Source organism: Condylura cristata, unplaced genomic scaffold (assembly GCF_000260355.1).
Source record: "Condylura cristata isolate star-nosed mole 26May11 unplaced genomic scaffold, ConCri1.0 scaffold00021, whole genome shotgun sequence".
NCBI lineage: Eukaryota > Metazoa > Chordata > Mammalia > Eulipotyphla > Talpidae > Condylura > Condylura cristata.
This window is the reverse complement of record NW_004567122.1, coordinates 8,837,830-8,853,668: the sequence shown is the minus strand read 5'-3', so window position 1 is coordinate 8,853,668 and position 15,839 is coordinate 8,837,830. Positions and strand designations below refer to the sequence as shown.

At 38.2% G+C, this 15,839-nt stretch overlaps 1 protein-coding gene across 3 annotated transcripts in view; it reads right to left on the bottom strand.

The window, feature by feature from the left end:
• NDST3 (N-deacetylase/N-sulfotransferase (heparan glucosaminyl) 3) overlaps positions 1–15,806 on the bottom strand; it is a 139,699-nt gene extending 123,893 nt beyond the window's left edge. For 2 of the 3 annotated variants that reach the window (XM_012727971.1, XM_012727972.1), the window contains exons 1-2: positions 15,645–15,806; positions 16–1,147 (exon numbers count right to left, since the gene is read on the bottom strand). In XM_012727971.1, the coding sequence (XP_012583425.1) occupies positions 16–1,038 (1,023 nt within the window). In that variant the 5' untranslated portion in view covers positions 1,039–1,147; positions 15,645–15,806. Of the gene's footprint in view, positions 1–15; positions 1,148–14,974; positions 15,231–15,644 lie in introns of those variants that run through there. The other variant, XM_004686630.1, reaches the window with a different exon arrangement.
• Positions 15,807–15,839: the final 33 nt, after the last annotated feature.

The following is a 15,839-nucleotide window of genomic DNA, read 5'->3' as shown; positions in this document are numbered from 1 at the left end:
CATAATCCAGCTTACCTTAACATCATTGGTGTTCATTCTTGTTCCCTCCTTTCCCACGAAGATGTCATCAATGTCCACGAGAATGTACCTGTCCAAGGATAATGTGAGCCTCCTCCCTGACAAGAAGGAAACAGCATCTATGAAGATGAGCTTGTGCAGCCAAAAGTTCAAGTTGTTGCCAAAAAAAACTTTTTGTATTCCATCATGAAGCCCCAGGTCATGGATGACAGTAGCATGAAAAGCACCTTTCGAGATGGGAGGAGAAAGGTTTTCTGGGGTCTTTACTTTGGCAAATATTACTGGTTGGTAGGCTGAGTGATTAATCTGGAAAACTGTCCAGTCAGTTCCGGGCAAAGAACCTTTTTCAAGCTTAGAAGATTTGGTCACATGAAGTAATGGAGAATGAGGATTAATACAGCAGTCTTTTACTGCAAGGTTTCCATATATGAAAAAAGGGAAACCTTTTAACTGAAAGCTCTGTATACTCTTCTCACTAGATTTGTGGAATCCAATGACACCCACGCCATATTCTACACAGTATTTATCAAGCAGGCTTCGATTCCAGGAGTCCATGTTGATATACTTTAAAATATTCTCATAAATAATGAGAATATATTTGCCTTTCATTTTTTCTGTAAGTGCTGGGAGATCCCCCTTTCCAGGAGCAATTTCAATGTGGTACTGGAATCTACTTGACTCTAGAACCATAATGATATCTTGGCCAAGTGATGAGTACTGGCTCTCCACAAACACCAGGACCGTGGTATCAGTCCTTGAGGCATCAGAAAGCTTTGTGGTCTTCATTTCCATCAGCCTGTATGGGAGGTGCTGGAAGTCATCACAGTCCACTTCTGAGGCCATCTCAGAGATTTCATTTTCTTGCTTGTAGCCACTGTACAGATAATAGGCAGAAATGATAATGCTCACCATACAAAATGTGGCAAGTAGAATGACTGTCCTTTGAAAGTGTCTGTGAAGCTTCATGATAAAACTCATGTTGTATATATGTCCCTCAGACTGTTCAAATAGAAGCACCATAAAAGTAGAAAAGATGGTGTTTTCTGCTATTTTTCCAGTCCAGTCAATAATTTATGTCACCATTGCAGCACATTTGTATCACTTGATTAGGGTTCACAGAAAATACAGTCTGAAAAGAAAAAAAAAAAGATCAGAATGTAAAATTCATTCTGCAGTATTAAAACAAGCACATTGCTTATCCTGGTGACCAGGACACGGGCTGGCTGGTAGAGATATGAACTGGTATTTGGTAAAGAAGAAAGCTCTCTTCTCCCAGTTGCAGAACAGGGAGTAGGAGGACAAGGTAGAAGGTGGTGCTGCTGAGAAGAATGTCTGTATCCCTGTTGGGCTAACAAGAATTTGCTGTTCACTGAGAGCTCTGCATCAAACTCTGTAGTTGATATAGACTAAACGTCACTGAGAGGCCTGCTGAGCCATACACTGCACACACAACACACACTACTTGTGTTTAAATATGTACATAAAAATAAACAATGCATATGTATAGATATATTTACACATATTTCTAAGTACACATTATGTATATATAATTCATATTTGGTTGTACCTATGTAATAAAATACTGTAATACACTAATTTTCCCTTTGCATAGCTTTTGACATAGGATTTTGCCATTCTATTTACATTGCAAATTTATTAAAGAAACAACCATCTGATAATCGCTATCACTGAAATAATCACTTTTAAATTCAGATAAGTCCCCCCAACCAAACAGTCATTTTAGATCTGTATATTTACATGGTAAAAAAAAAAAGTCAGGACCAGTTTTTTTGGTGAAAAGACTATAAGGTTGAAATGCCTGCCCAGTTGCTGGCACTCTGCTATGATTCCATGAGACAGCTTGCATCTTTGGGCAGGATGCATTTACCCAATGATTCACTGATGATTCTGCTTCTGCTTTTAGAGAAGAGTTCAATAATCATCTATTGACTCTCTCCCACACCCCAAAAAGCACTATAAAAGGGTTTTCAGAAAACAATAAAAACTTCACGAAGTACCTTGTTATTCTATAAATACAAATCCCTTTTAAGTCCTGTAAATTTTGAATAAACTTGGTAACTTTTTGTTGCTTCTCAGTTTATTAGCAAGGTTCTTGCATTTTTTCAAGGAAAGGTCTTATTATTGTGCATAAGGGAACCTGAAATATAGCTGATGAGACAGCAATCACTGGTAGGGAACATCACATTTGATATGTTCTGGAAGTTTGGGGATCATTGAAAGAAAGAAAGAGTTGGCCACGGTGTGGAGACAAAGGACCCTCTGAGATTGTTGTTGGAAATGTAGACCGATACAGCCCCTATGGAAAAAAGTATGGAGATTCTCTCAAAATATCAAAAATAAATCTACCATGTGGTTGAAAAATTTTATTCTTACAAAGACACTAATTTGAAAAGTTATAGCAATTTATGTTCATTGTATCACTGTTTACAGCAGATGACTTATGGAGAAAACTTAAGTGTCCAACAACAGGTGAGCAGATAAAGAAACTGTGGTATATACACAGAGCAGGAAACTACTTGACTACAAAAAAAGGCGAAATACTGCCACTTACAACAACATAGCTAGACCTGGGAGGGACTATGCTGCATGAAATAAGTCAGAAGGAGAATGACAAATATCCCATGATTTCACTCATATGTGGCATATAAAAATGAAACAGAGAAACAGAAAAGACCAAAACAAAGCAAATTCTTGAAACCTGAATGTAGAACTGAGGTTATCAGAGGAGGCAACAAAGGGGGAAGATGCCATTGGACTCCGGTGGACAACTGATGGTGCCTGATGATGTGTATTTGAAGAAGTGTGAACCTATACAACTAAAACATCTATAGTGTTGTAGATCAACTTAGTAAAAAAGACCTTAACAATAAAAAAGAATTGGTATTCATTACACCTCTGACTCCCTAATTGTATTCCATTGACTCCCTTATCTTCCAAGTGAAATGATGAGGTTAAAATAAATTATCACCAAGAATATTCTGACTCTTAAGATTCTGTGATGTTTGGGCCTCCCTGGTGGTAAAAAAGGATGAAGTCTCAGCACTATCCAGTTATCAGCAGTCATTGCAGCATGTGTTCAAGCCCCAGCCAGGGAACTGACCCGCATGTAGGTGCAGTAGACCTCTCCTGTTTCACCCTCTGCTCCCCTCAGCAGCATATATCAGTAGATCCACCTGTTCTGCTCCCTGCTCTATCTCCTGTGCATCCTCTCAACCCCTGCTCCTCTGGCTTACACTGCAGCTCTTTTATGTATAAATAAATCTTTTTTTATAAGATTTATTTATTTATGCATACAGAACTGGGGTACAGGCCAGAGGTGCAGGGGAGTGAGAGAATTCACCAGAGGCAGAGTTGATAGCAGAACAGGCAGATCAATGAAATATACTGCTGCGGGGAGCAGCGGTGAGACAGGAGAGGTCTGCTGCGCCATGTGGGTCCCCTCAGGGGCTGGGGATTGAGCTCCCACTGAAGTGGCTGCCATTAGCTAGCAATGTTGTGTCCTAACCTATTGCACCACCAGGAAGTGCCCCATAAATAAATCTTTTTAAAAATTTTCTCTGATATTTGCAGATGAAATGGACATAATTTTGAATACTATATATGCTTATCTTTGTGCATATACAATATTCTGGATTACAACTGAAGGACATTTATGGGATAAAATCATATTTATCTTGTGAATTTGATATTGTCTCATTCAAATATCTAGAATAGTTATCATTTATTCAAATATTTATGGGGAACTACCTTTCTATTTAAAATATAAATGTTCATCAGAGTTTGTTTACTTAAAGGATGCAAAATTATTCAGCAGAGAGAGTGACTAAAATAACAATAATAGATGAGTTAGTGACTAGACACAAATGGCTGTAATGGGATGAATGAAGAAAGAGGACATGAGAAGCACCTGAGCTTACAGACTGGGGACAAGGGAAGGGGCAGGAGGCCTTTGGGCAGGGCCTTGATGCTGTGAGGTGATATGAATGGTCATTTGAGATAGATGGAACTTTATAGAAAGCAGGGATGAGTCGATAAAAATTATTTTTTACAGTTAGAAATTTTATACATAATTTTTATCCATAAAAAATGTATGATCATATTTTGCATTTCTAGTAATGGTATTTCACAGTTTGTTCCCATTGTCAGAAATGATAGCCATGCAACTCATACAATTCTTATCTGTGATGAGGCAGGGTGGCGAGGAACATTACTGTTTAGATGGATGTTAGAAAATGATCCAAGCTACTGTCTCCATTAGTAGATATAAAAGATGGACTGTTTTCCATTAAACTCTTCAAGTTTCTTCCTTAAGCCAAAAGGAATTCCAGTGTATATCCTAGAGGGTAGGATTTGGTTTAATGTATTTAAATGGATCCATTAAAATTCTCTACTTTTTTTTTTTTCCCTGAAAACCTTTTTCGACTATACCTTTTACTTTGTTGTGGCTGAATTTAATTTCTGGTGTGGTCACTCAGAATTTACCGTTCCTACTGAAACCTTGTTCACCCACATCTACTTCCCATGTCTCTGTTGCCTCTGAAAGTCTTGGAATTGCCTTAACTGTTGCTCTTACTCTTCTGCAGGGGGGTGAAAGGGCAGCTCCTGAACTCTTCACAGTGGGGCCTCACTGGGAAAGCAGGTACACATTGAGAGGTTCTCTTCCGTACAAATTCTCCTCTCCAGTCTTTTGTGATACTCCATACTTGGTCAGAAACGGAAATTACACATGGTCATTATGGGAAACCTTTCTCTTTTTTTCTTCTGGCATTACTGTAATCAAATTTTGTTTAAAGTCAGTCCCCTTCATCTAACTGTCAACTCCATGTGGGTAGAGATACTGCTTCTTTTTGTCTGTATTGAGCCTCTAGTGCCAGGCACAGGGGAAGCCTCAATGACTGCTTGTGAAAATTGAATACAGTGGCATGTTATCCTTACAGTTAATTTGATACTGGTGCTTTACTATAATGGCATGATCTATTTTAAAATTACATGTCTATTCCTATTACTATGGTTATAATGATAAATTTGTTATATTTAATATCTGCTTTATTTAATAAGAAGAAAATATAATTATACCATTTCAGTGTAGGATAAAAAAAAACAAAACTTTGGTTGGATATTAAACCATACAAGGGGTAGATCAGTCATTCTGCAGTCAGCCATCAGGTATTCATTGAACACCTACTTTGGATTTTCTGAGTAGGTTCTGCAGACATAAGAGAAGAAATAGTGAACCTTGGCTCCAGAAGTGTTATCTCTACTGGGGGACATAAGAGTTATCTTGTGAAACAACAGCCAATACTAGCTCATACCTAACAAGTAGTAATTTAGGCTGTACAGAGTGTATCTGTTACAAGTTTGTGAAGAAAGAATGAGAAAGACTAGTGAAGTTTAGGTAAGTAAGTGGCATTTTCTAAGAGATATAATGCTTGAGTGACATGGTGTGCAGGGCAAGATTTGGATATGACAGTGAGGTGAGCATTTGAGGCAGAAAGAACTTGGTAAGGTTGAAGAAATGAAGGGGTTACAATTTGTTTATATGAGTAATACTAAACTAAAAATGGATGCTGTGTGCTGGTTAAAAATAGAAATAATATTTGATTAAAAGAAGGCTGCAGATCAGTGCATGTGCTTGGGAGAGACTATGAAGCATGAGTGTCAACTAGGAAAGAGAGAGTAGCAGAAGTATTTGAACAGAAGAAAGGCAATAAAAATAGTATTTACAGATGATTATTGTAGCAATGATATTGGGGGTGGACAGACAGCATCCACTGAACACAGAAAGCGTTTATACTACAGTATAAATGTATAAATACATACTTATGCTGCAGTATAAATGTACAGTGAGCAAGTGGGTAGAGCTGGGGGAGTCCTAGCTAAAGGGCTGCCACATATTCAAGATAGGGATGTATATGTCCAGACTAGTCCATTTATGGAGGAGAGTGAAAACAGAGAGAGTTGGGAGGAAAATAGACTAGGACATGATTACTGTTAAATTACGATTGGGGGATGGGTATGCTTTGGAGACTAAAAGAATAAAGGAGTCAGTAACAGAAGCACAGACATTTAGAGTGGAAACTGACATGAGTTAGTAATGTATACTTAAGTTTCAGATAAGTGACTTAATGATACATGGGGAGAACACAAATGTTCCATATGCAAAAGCATAGTGCTCTGTAATATAGTTGGATGTTGTAATATAGTCAACGAAATACTTGAACTTGGGGGAGGGTCACAAGCAATTCTTGATATTCTATATAAATCTAACACCTAATTTCCTGATTACCTCTACTCATCCCTCCTTTAGAGTAGGCCCCTAGATTATGTAGTCTTTTTATTTATTTTTTTAAAAAGATTTATTTATTTCTGCATACAGAGCTGGGGTAAAGGCCAGAGGTGCAGGGGCCGTGAGAAGATTCACCAGAGACAGAGTGGGGAGCAGAATAGGCAGATCATTGAAGTACGCTGCTGAGGGGAGCCGCTGGTGGGTCAGGAGAAGTCTGCCTTGCCATGTGGATCACCTCCCGGGTAGGTGGGGATCAAACTCATGCTGAAGTGGCTTTAGCCTCTTAGAGCTGTGCTTTAACCCACTGCACCACCAGGGAGGGTCCTATGTTGTCTTTCTATGATTACTTTTCTTTTGGAACTATGGGTGCTTTGGTAGTGGGAGAATGATGGTGACTATATCTGAGGAGGAAATCATACAGTCCAATTATGTTAGAATAAGGTACATAACTTGAAGTTAAGTTAAACAAAAAATATTATTAGCAACATTATCTATTTGATGTTCCTCTACCTCCATAGACACCAATTTTCAGGGATATACACACAGGACTTGTGTTATTCCTAGTTATCTTTCAAACAAGAAACAGGATAAAAACATTTTTAAAGGTCAACAAGATCAGTAAAGAAACACTTTAGCGTAGTAATGATTATGTACTTGAAGTGCTCTTACAAAAATGCATTGACAATTACTGGCTTTTGCATGGTGTGAAGGGGTCTCCCAACAGGCACAGTGACCTCCATGTCAGAGTTCCTGAGCACACAACTGTCTTTATTGGCAGTATAGAGCTGACAATTATGGCTAAATTTTGCCACCTCTTCAACCTATGATAGGGACTACACTGAAGTCAAAGAAACTGTTATTCTCAAGAAAGGAAATTTTAAAAATTAGAGGAGAAAAAAATGAAATAGAAAGAAAAAAAAACAATTTAAAATATTCATGAAACCAAAAGTTTTTACTTTGGAAAAAAACAAAACAAAACACCCAAGCCCACTAGCCATGCTCACAAAGAAAAGAAGGAGAAAATTCAAATAAAACCAGACATAAAACAGAAGTTATAACACATATCTCAGAAATACAGAGGGTCATAAGAGAATACTATGGACATATTTATGATAGCAAATTGGAAAATCTTGACAAAATGGACAGATTCTTAAAAACATACAAATTTAAGAGACTGAATTAGGAAGAAACAGAAAAGCTGGGCAGTTCAGTTACAAAGAAATTGAAACAATAAAAATTCTCCCTCAAAACAAAAACCTGGGACCAGATGGCTTCAGTTCTGAGTTCTACCAAACCTTCAAAGACGAAAGGATAACTATGCTCCCCAAATTGAGGAAAATGGAATGCTTCCAAAAACATTCTATAAGGCTAACATTAAACAGTATTACCAAAAGTAGACAAGGACCTAACAAAATTAAAACAATAGGCCAATATTCCTGATGAACACATATGATAAATCTTCAACAAAATAATAGCAAATCAAATTCAAAAGCACATTGAAAGGATTATATATATAACCAAGTGGGATATATTCCCTGGATGCAAGGTTGGTTCAACACATTAATGTAATTCACCATATTAGCAAAAGAAAAGATAAATAATCTGCAACAAAGAAACAAGAGTATGGAGAAAGGAAAGTTTCTTCAAGTGGTATTGGGAAAATTGGACAGCCACATGCAGAAAGATGAAACAAGACCATTATCTTATATACCATAAACACCATAAAGACTTGAATATAAGAACAGAACCCATTAAATACCTAAAGGAAAATAGGTAAAATATGCTACAACATTGGCTTTAGGAATGTGTTTGAGGACCTGACTCCAACAACAGGAAAATAAAAACAAATAAACAGAACATTAACATTAAAAGCTTCTATAGAGAAAGAGCAACTATCAGTAAAACAGAAGACACCTACTGAGTGAGAGCAAATATTTGTGCATCATATATTTGACACTGAGCCAAGAGCCAAGATCTACAAAGAACTCAATACAATTCAATAACAAGAAAACAAATAAAAAAAATCTGTAGAGCTAAATAGACACTTCTCAAAAGAAGACATACAGATTATCTACAGACACATGAAAAAAATGTTCACCATTATTTATCATCAGAGAAATGCACATCAAAACTACAATGAGATACCAGCTCACATTTGTGGGAATGACACATATCAAAACGATCAGAAACAAGTGTTGGTGAGGGTGTTGAGAGAAAGGGGCACCCACACACTATTGGCAGAAATGCAAATTGGTCCAGCCCTTAAGGAAAAACAGTATGGCAAATTCTCTAAAGATTAAATATAAATATGACTCCTGTTAGTTTCCCATCTTCCTCTCTTTGACATTTATCACAAAAGTGTAAAAACACTAACTTGAAGGTATATATGCACTCTTAACGTTCATTGCAACTGTTTTCAAGTTAGAGAAACCACCTTAGTGCCCCCAAACAAAAGAGCTGATTATGAAGATGTGCTATGTATGCATGATGGACTACTACTAAGATAAGAAAAAAAGAATGCAGTCTTGGATTTGTAAGAACACAGATAGAACTGGAAGGGATTATGCTAAGTGAAATAGGCCAGAAAAAGAGAGATAATTGCTAGATGATTTTACTCATATAGAGAATATAACAAAGGAACTGAACAGAACTAAATAAATAAATTTAAAAAAATGTCCAGAAATGACTGCAGAATCGAGGCCACTAGAGTAGTCATGGGGAGGTGGAAGAAAGTGGGGAGGGAGCTCAATATACTTTAAAATGAAATAACATTGCACTATAACATTATATAAGTTCCAGTTGCATCCATAAATCAACATGTGTATATGTGTATTAATCAAGAAACAATTCAGACAGTCATTTTGGAATAGTCATAGTGGATACAGGGAAGTGGCAAGGTTGGCCTGATTATAAACATTACCATGTCATCAGGTGTTATTTACTAGAACACACTTGGAATGAAATAACATCCTGTGGGAAGCAGGATAACCAGAGCGGCTGCACCTCTATGATGAATGAACACTTTATATAAATCCAGTGTTGGGCTTTAAGGATAAAGGACTTGCATGATGCCACTGCTCGTGATGGTCGAACGGCAATTTGAATTTGACGTGGTGTGGAAGGTGTCATCCACTGGGAAAAGGCAGCTACAACCCATCCCTTCCATGGGTGAAACAGAAATCAGGTGGCTGTGACCTTCAGAAGACGGGAAACTCTAATAGGGTTTAAATTGAGATTATGGGAGAGGTTACAAAGCTCTTTGTAAAGAAGTGTTTGACGGATAGAATGAACATTAATAATGATGGTGGTGGTGGTGATATGAACATGAAGTAAGAGAAATACTCTTGAGGATGGTCAACAGAAATGCACCAAGAGTTCATACAGGGCTAGCTATAAGCACTTTGGTATGAGCTGATTTGGGGGAGCACAGGAAGTCCACGTTTGGTGCAGGGATCACAATTCAGATAGGTCTCAGAGTGGAATGGTGGAAGGAGGCCAGTCAGAGGCATAGCCAGCACCGTGTCCATCCTTGGGCTTCTTCCCATTCCTTCTCTTTCCCCAAACGAGCTCACATACTCCCTGGTTTTCATTACCATCTGTGCCCCAATAAATTCCAAATGTTTATTTGTAACACAAACCTTTTTCTTCTGAAGCTCTAGGGTTTTAAATCGAACTATCAACTTGATAAAATAACATCAACAACTCACAGTAACTGTGCCCCACTTTCACTCCACTAGAATAAGGTCATAGGGCAAATTCAAGTTGTCCAAAACTGAAGTTATTATCTACTCTCTCAAACCATCTCAACATCCCCGCACCACCTGGTGACATCCTTGATACCTTTTCCTCCTTGCCCCCTGCTTATCTTAATAAGCCAAGTCTTCTGGTCTCTATCTCCCTAAACTGATGTGACCCTGTGTACCTCTTTCCTTTCCCAGGCAGTAGCCTCTGCACTTGAACTATGCCAACCCCCAACCTCCGCACCAACACACTTGCTACCCTCTGTGCTTTTTCATTCAGCATAAAAATACAATTCTGTTTCTTCAAGCTGCTTCACTTAATGATTAAACCCAAATTGCTAAATATTTTCCACAAGACACTATGAGTTCTGCTTCCTGCTCTTCCATCTTAGGCCTTGTTTGATGGTATGTGCTCTACTAAGTTCCAGGGAAATGGGTCCTCTTTAGCAACCCCCACACCCCCCACTCCATAAATAGCTTCCTTTCTGATTCAGGATCTCTTCTTTGTCTGGAACCCCCCCCCCGGAACCACTCCCCCCACATACACTTTTTATCTGTCTTCATCCTCTAAAATCTGGTGTTCTGAGCCTCACAAAAGCCTCCCTGATCCCCCAGGTCTGTGAGGTCCCCTCTGACCTGCTCTCTTACTACCATCTACTTTACCTCTGCAGTGTGTTCTGGAGCTATAAATAGGTGTGCGGTTTTCTGTGGAGTATTTCCCCACAGAGTGAAAACATCTCTAAGTACCTGTCTTGTTCACCTTTACATTCTGGATGTCAAAACAAGGCTTGAAGGAAGAACATTTCAGTGAGTACTTCTTAAATGAATGAAAAAAGGAGCCGCTACTAAATTTTATAAGTATCAGCTGCATTCATAAAGTAGGGTAGACATTAAGTAAAAGCTTTTTGCATGAACAGATCCCCTCTAACTCACTCTGTCCTCAGTGAGGGTGATAATGTAAAAAACCATGAATGGCAGCAAGCCCCTTGACCAAGATCATAAATCAGACACATCCAGAGTGTACCATTCACTGAATCATACTCAGATACCTACTTTCCCCAATTTGGACGTTTTTCAGAGTTCAGATGTGGCTAGGGATGTTTTATGAACATTTGAAAAGGAAAACATCTTTTTTTCCAAGGATACTTTAGTCATTAATTATCTACAATGAACAAAAGCAGAGGGAACAATTACTTTTTGAAATCACAGGCCATTTCCTATATACATTGTGAATTGAGTATATACAAACACATTTTTGCAACATGTTGCAATAGCTGCAAGGGAAGTACCTCCTTGTCATTGTAACCTATCTTTTCTCTTCCATGAACACCCACCATCATCCTAAAGTAAAAATCAATTTCTAAATGAAATAGAATCATGTTGCAGTTGGCAGAACAAGAAATGTGAAAAAAAGATTGCCATCTGGAAAATGAGTATTAATAACTAAAGAACTTCAGGTTCTAACATAAATGAAAGATATTTAAAAGATCTTGACAACATTCCTCTTTCTCAAAATTGAATGTGTTTTATAGTGTTGAAAAATGCTTTGGGGGGCCTCAAATACAAATTTACTAAAAGCAATTTGGAAAAATCAAAAGTTGACATGGAACATGCTTTTCTCTGGAAAAGAATGTGTGACAGTGTGTCACTAACTAAACCCTGCTGTGGTGGGAAGTAAGATGCTAATTTGCATGGTGTACAACCCAGACTACACTCTCTAGAACTGGGAATTTCTTTTGAAAGGTGGATGGGTAAAAGCAGCACTTGGGGGCACTAACTTTGCTCGACACATTAAAAATGCAAAATGCCTTTCTATGGTAATTTTGCCTCCTCCTTTTTACTTAGGAATATCAAAGGGCAGAATACATTTGTCCACTTCTCTTGCTCTTAGGCTCTCCAGTGAGGAAAGAAGAGAACCATCCCACTGCTGCTTCTATGTCCTGCCAGGGGGGCTTGAAGGGGAGGATGTCTGCCCTTGTCCTTTCAATTGAGCTAGAACTAATACACTAACAAATGCCCGGTAGCAGAGCATAATGACTACCGCCATGAGCTCCAGGATATTATCTAACTCCTGCCATATCAGTCCTTTTTCAGAGTCATGGGAGCAAGAGATTATTAACCCAATTTCTCACCGTCTGTCTGGATCATAAGATGTAAAGTTACAGATCAGCTTTGGGCTGTATCTGAAGGCAGATGACATTAACCAGATAAACAGAGGCGACCGGTTCTGTAGAGGCGGGTATGATGCAAAATGAGCAGAGGAAGGCTATGAGAATATGATAGGGAATCTTGAGGGGGGTCAATGTCCTGGTACAATTACTCTAGCCACTGTAGGTAGCGAGAAAGAAGTTAATCAAATTCTTCTTTGTTGTCTGGGGCATCTTTTAGAACAGGTGACACTCAGTTGGGCTAGCAGAGAGGGGAAAGAAATCATCTTAGACTTTGTTTACAGGGAAGGTACCACATGTTACGGTCCTGGCACTCTTGCCACTGTTTAAGCCTTGCACAACAATAGGTGCTGAATATATTTCTCTTGAATGACTGCAGCAATTACTTTTTAAAATCAAAGGTAATTTCAAATGCAGAACAAGAACTGGTAAAAATGGCTTGAGTTCAGAACAGTGTCTAATGAAAGATAAAATCCTTCTATGAGTATTAACTATAATTTTAATGGCATACATATATACTACTAAAATCCTGCTTGATAGAACTCATCAATAGATTAAGTTTTGTACTCTTCTGTCTTTTTTTTTTAATGTCTGTTTATCTTATTGGCCAGAAAAATTATGGTAATATTGGACATCAAATTGGATAGAAAAGGATTTCCGAGATTCTCATTTTCAAATGAGGGAACCATAGTGATCAGAGCCTGGAAGGCAATGTCTAAGGCCACCTCATGGTAGGGTCAGGCGAGAATCCAGCTCTAGTTTCATGTTATTTTCAAACATGCTTTTCCAAGAAAAACTATTAAAAATGACAGGTAAAGATACCCATCATTGAGATACTTAATGTTTGGCATAGCACTTCAATACTTTTAAAAAAAAAATCTCTCGTTTTGCAACAGGTAATCAAAGTTACAGGCCTTGGTAATGTGTAGGAGTTTTTCCTGAAGTGATTTATTATACACATTAATTACAGCAGAGCCTGACTATTTTCTAGTTGTGCAACTTGGAAATTGATGAAAAAGGTTCAGAGTAACATGAAGCGATAAATCACTCATTGTGATACGCCAAGCCTAAGGATATAGTTTTTATTAAAAACAAACAGACAAACCAACACACCAATTGGTTTTTCAAAACCAATTCTTTAGTTTTCTAAGAGAAACTTCAGTCATAAACAGTTTTGGACATTGTTCAGAAAAACTGATCACAATGCAGATTATCCTTTACTCTAGGCAGGTACTCAGAGTTCATGTCCTTCAGTGTGAGTGCTGATGCTGGTAATGATAGCATGGGAAAAGTAAATGTCACTGCTTATTCCCTTATTCTCTACAACTAAGCAGTTATAATAAAAAGTATTCATTTAGTTGAGGATGAAATTTTTATCACCGATTCTGCATCCATGTTAGTATAGCATACCAATCACAAAATATTTAAATGCAGCTTTCTTTCAATATATTTTATACCTCTACAAACACATCTTTAAGGGGAAAAGTTGGCACTATTGATCAGAGAGCAGTTGAGACTCAACCAGGTTTCAAGAAAGTCACATAATGAGAGTCTCCAAATTAAAAGTAATATTTGTAAAATCTTTATGATTTTAAAATTCTGAATTGAACAGTCATTGGATATTTAGATTTTAGCTCACAATAACTTTTAAAGCAAAATATATGATCTAGATGAAATGAACCGACTTAGTAATATTTACTTACACACAAAAAGAATCCTCTGTTTTACCATCAAGATCATAAACAATAGCAATAAAAATATAACAGAGATGGTAGATATTATGCTAACTGGAGACATGTTTTTCAAAAGACCTTTGGTTAGGGCAAGCCTCTTCATACATTCAGTACTGTTTCTCAAAAGATTCTCTTTCAAATTTATTAAAAAAAACCTCAAATATGATAATGGGGGCTAAGGTCGAAGAAAAAGTAACAAAACAAAACACCTATCATCTTATATCAGATGTTTGTTTCTCCTCCATATGGTACTGCTGTTTTATGGTAAATAGTAATGTTCAATAGTTGATAATCATGTTTTTTAAGGTCAAAGGAAATGTAGATTTCACATAAGTTTTATTGGTCATTGTATCTTATTTGCATTTACTCTAATATTAAGAATAGCTATTTACATTACTTAGGAGTGATTTCTCAGAACTCCCTCAGTTTACATATGTTGCCATACTTATAAGCATATGGATGAAATTTCAACTTTGAGTTTGAGGCTTAAGTAATTTCCAGTTATTAGCTCTAGTTGGAAGATGACACATGTAAACCTCTTAAAAAGAATGCGACCTGGTTCTTCCAAACAAAAAAGTGGACAAGTTGAATGTAAGAAAAAGGTACTTTCTTTTCATACAAAGCTTCTATACTCAATACTTAGGCTGGTGTTTTTTTTTTTTTTAGTTGTATTTTATTAGTTATATAATTTAAAATAAAATCTCTGAAGTTGACTAAAAATTTCGAGGCCATCAAAGAACAGACATATGTTCTAAGAAATCTGTAGAATAACCTTAATTGTAAGGTACTTCAATTTTATGAAAGGGAGGTTGTAAAGTTACCCCACAATAAGATATTCCTTTGTTTTACTTAGTGTAATCAAAATGACCTATAAATTATAATAAAAATGAGGTCCTTGTTAAATCCTGAAAATCTTAGATTAGTTGAAAGGTAGTTTTCTCTTACTAAGAACCTCTACATTTCTGAATGAGCCATTAATGTATAGTGTGAATAAACAGATGCACTTACCTGGAATTAAAGTTGAAAGAGCAGAAAACGCTTGAGAAAGTTTCCATCGATTGAAAAGACACGGAAATCGCGGTAGCTACGACCATCAGACCATCAGTCAGGCTTTTGGCTGCACAAGTGCCAGCAACAGCAGTTCTGGCCCAGGCCCCTTGTGTTATGTAACATCTTATTAATATTAGCTATCAAACTGCTACCAAGCTGGTGAGGCACTAGAGGGCAAGAGTGTCACATGCAAGACCCATCGCCCAGGGACCGGCTCGGTACCACTCGGGAAGACAGATGCTAACTAAGCTGGTAAATAACACGATGCCCAGGCGCAACAGAGAACTTGCAGTGTTCCTCAAACAATATTTTAAATGTCAATTTTTTGGCTAGCTGAAGAGTTAACACAGTTAATAAACAGGCAGAAACAAATACTCAGGCTATGCAAAAACTTTCAGGATTGTACTTACAAACCCACAGTCATCCCGGAGGCTCTAATTTTCATTGTCTAAATAAACTTGTTAATATCAGGAGGAAGGAGACTGGCTAAAGGAGTGTCAGTTTCAGGACCTTTGAAATCTTGACAAACTTGTCCCGCTCGTGTGTGCCACCCCGGAGCCCGCGTTCCGCGCCGCGGGGTCCGCTTTCTGGGCGCGGCGCGGGCCGGCCCGGGGTCCAAGGAGATTACCTCGGGCTGCGGCGTCCGCGGGATCCTCCTCCCCGGGGCGTTTCTCAGCCGCTTCCAGTGGCGGCCCCGCCGTCCCGCGGCGCTGGAGGAGGACGCGATGCGGGGAGCCGGGAGGGGTGACGGGGAGACACCCTCGGGCGCGCGGGGTCCCGATGGACTGAGCCGGTGGGCGAGGCGGGTGGGGCCGGGAGCTGC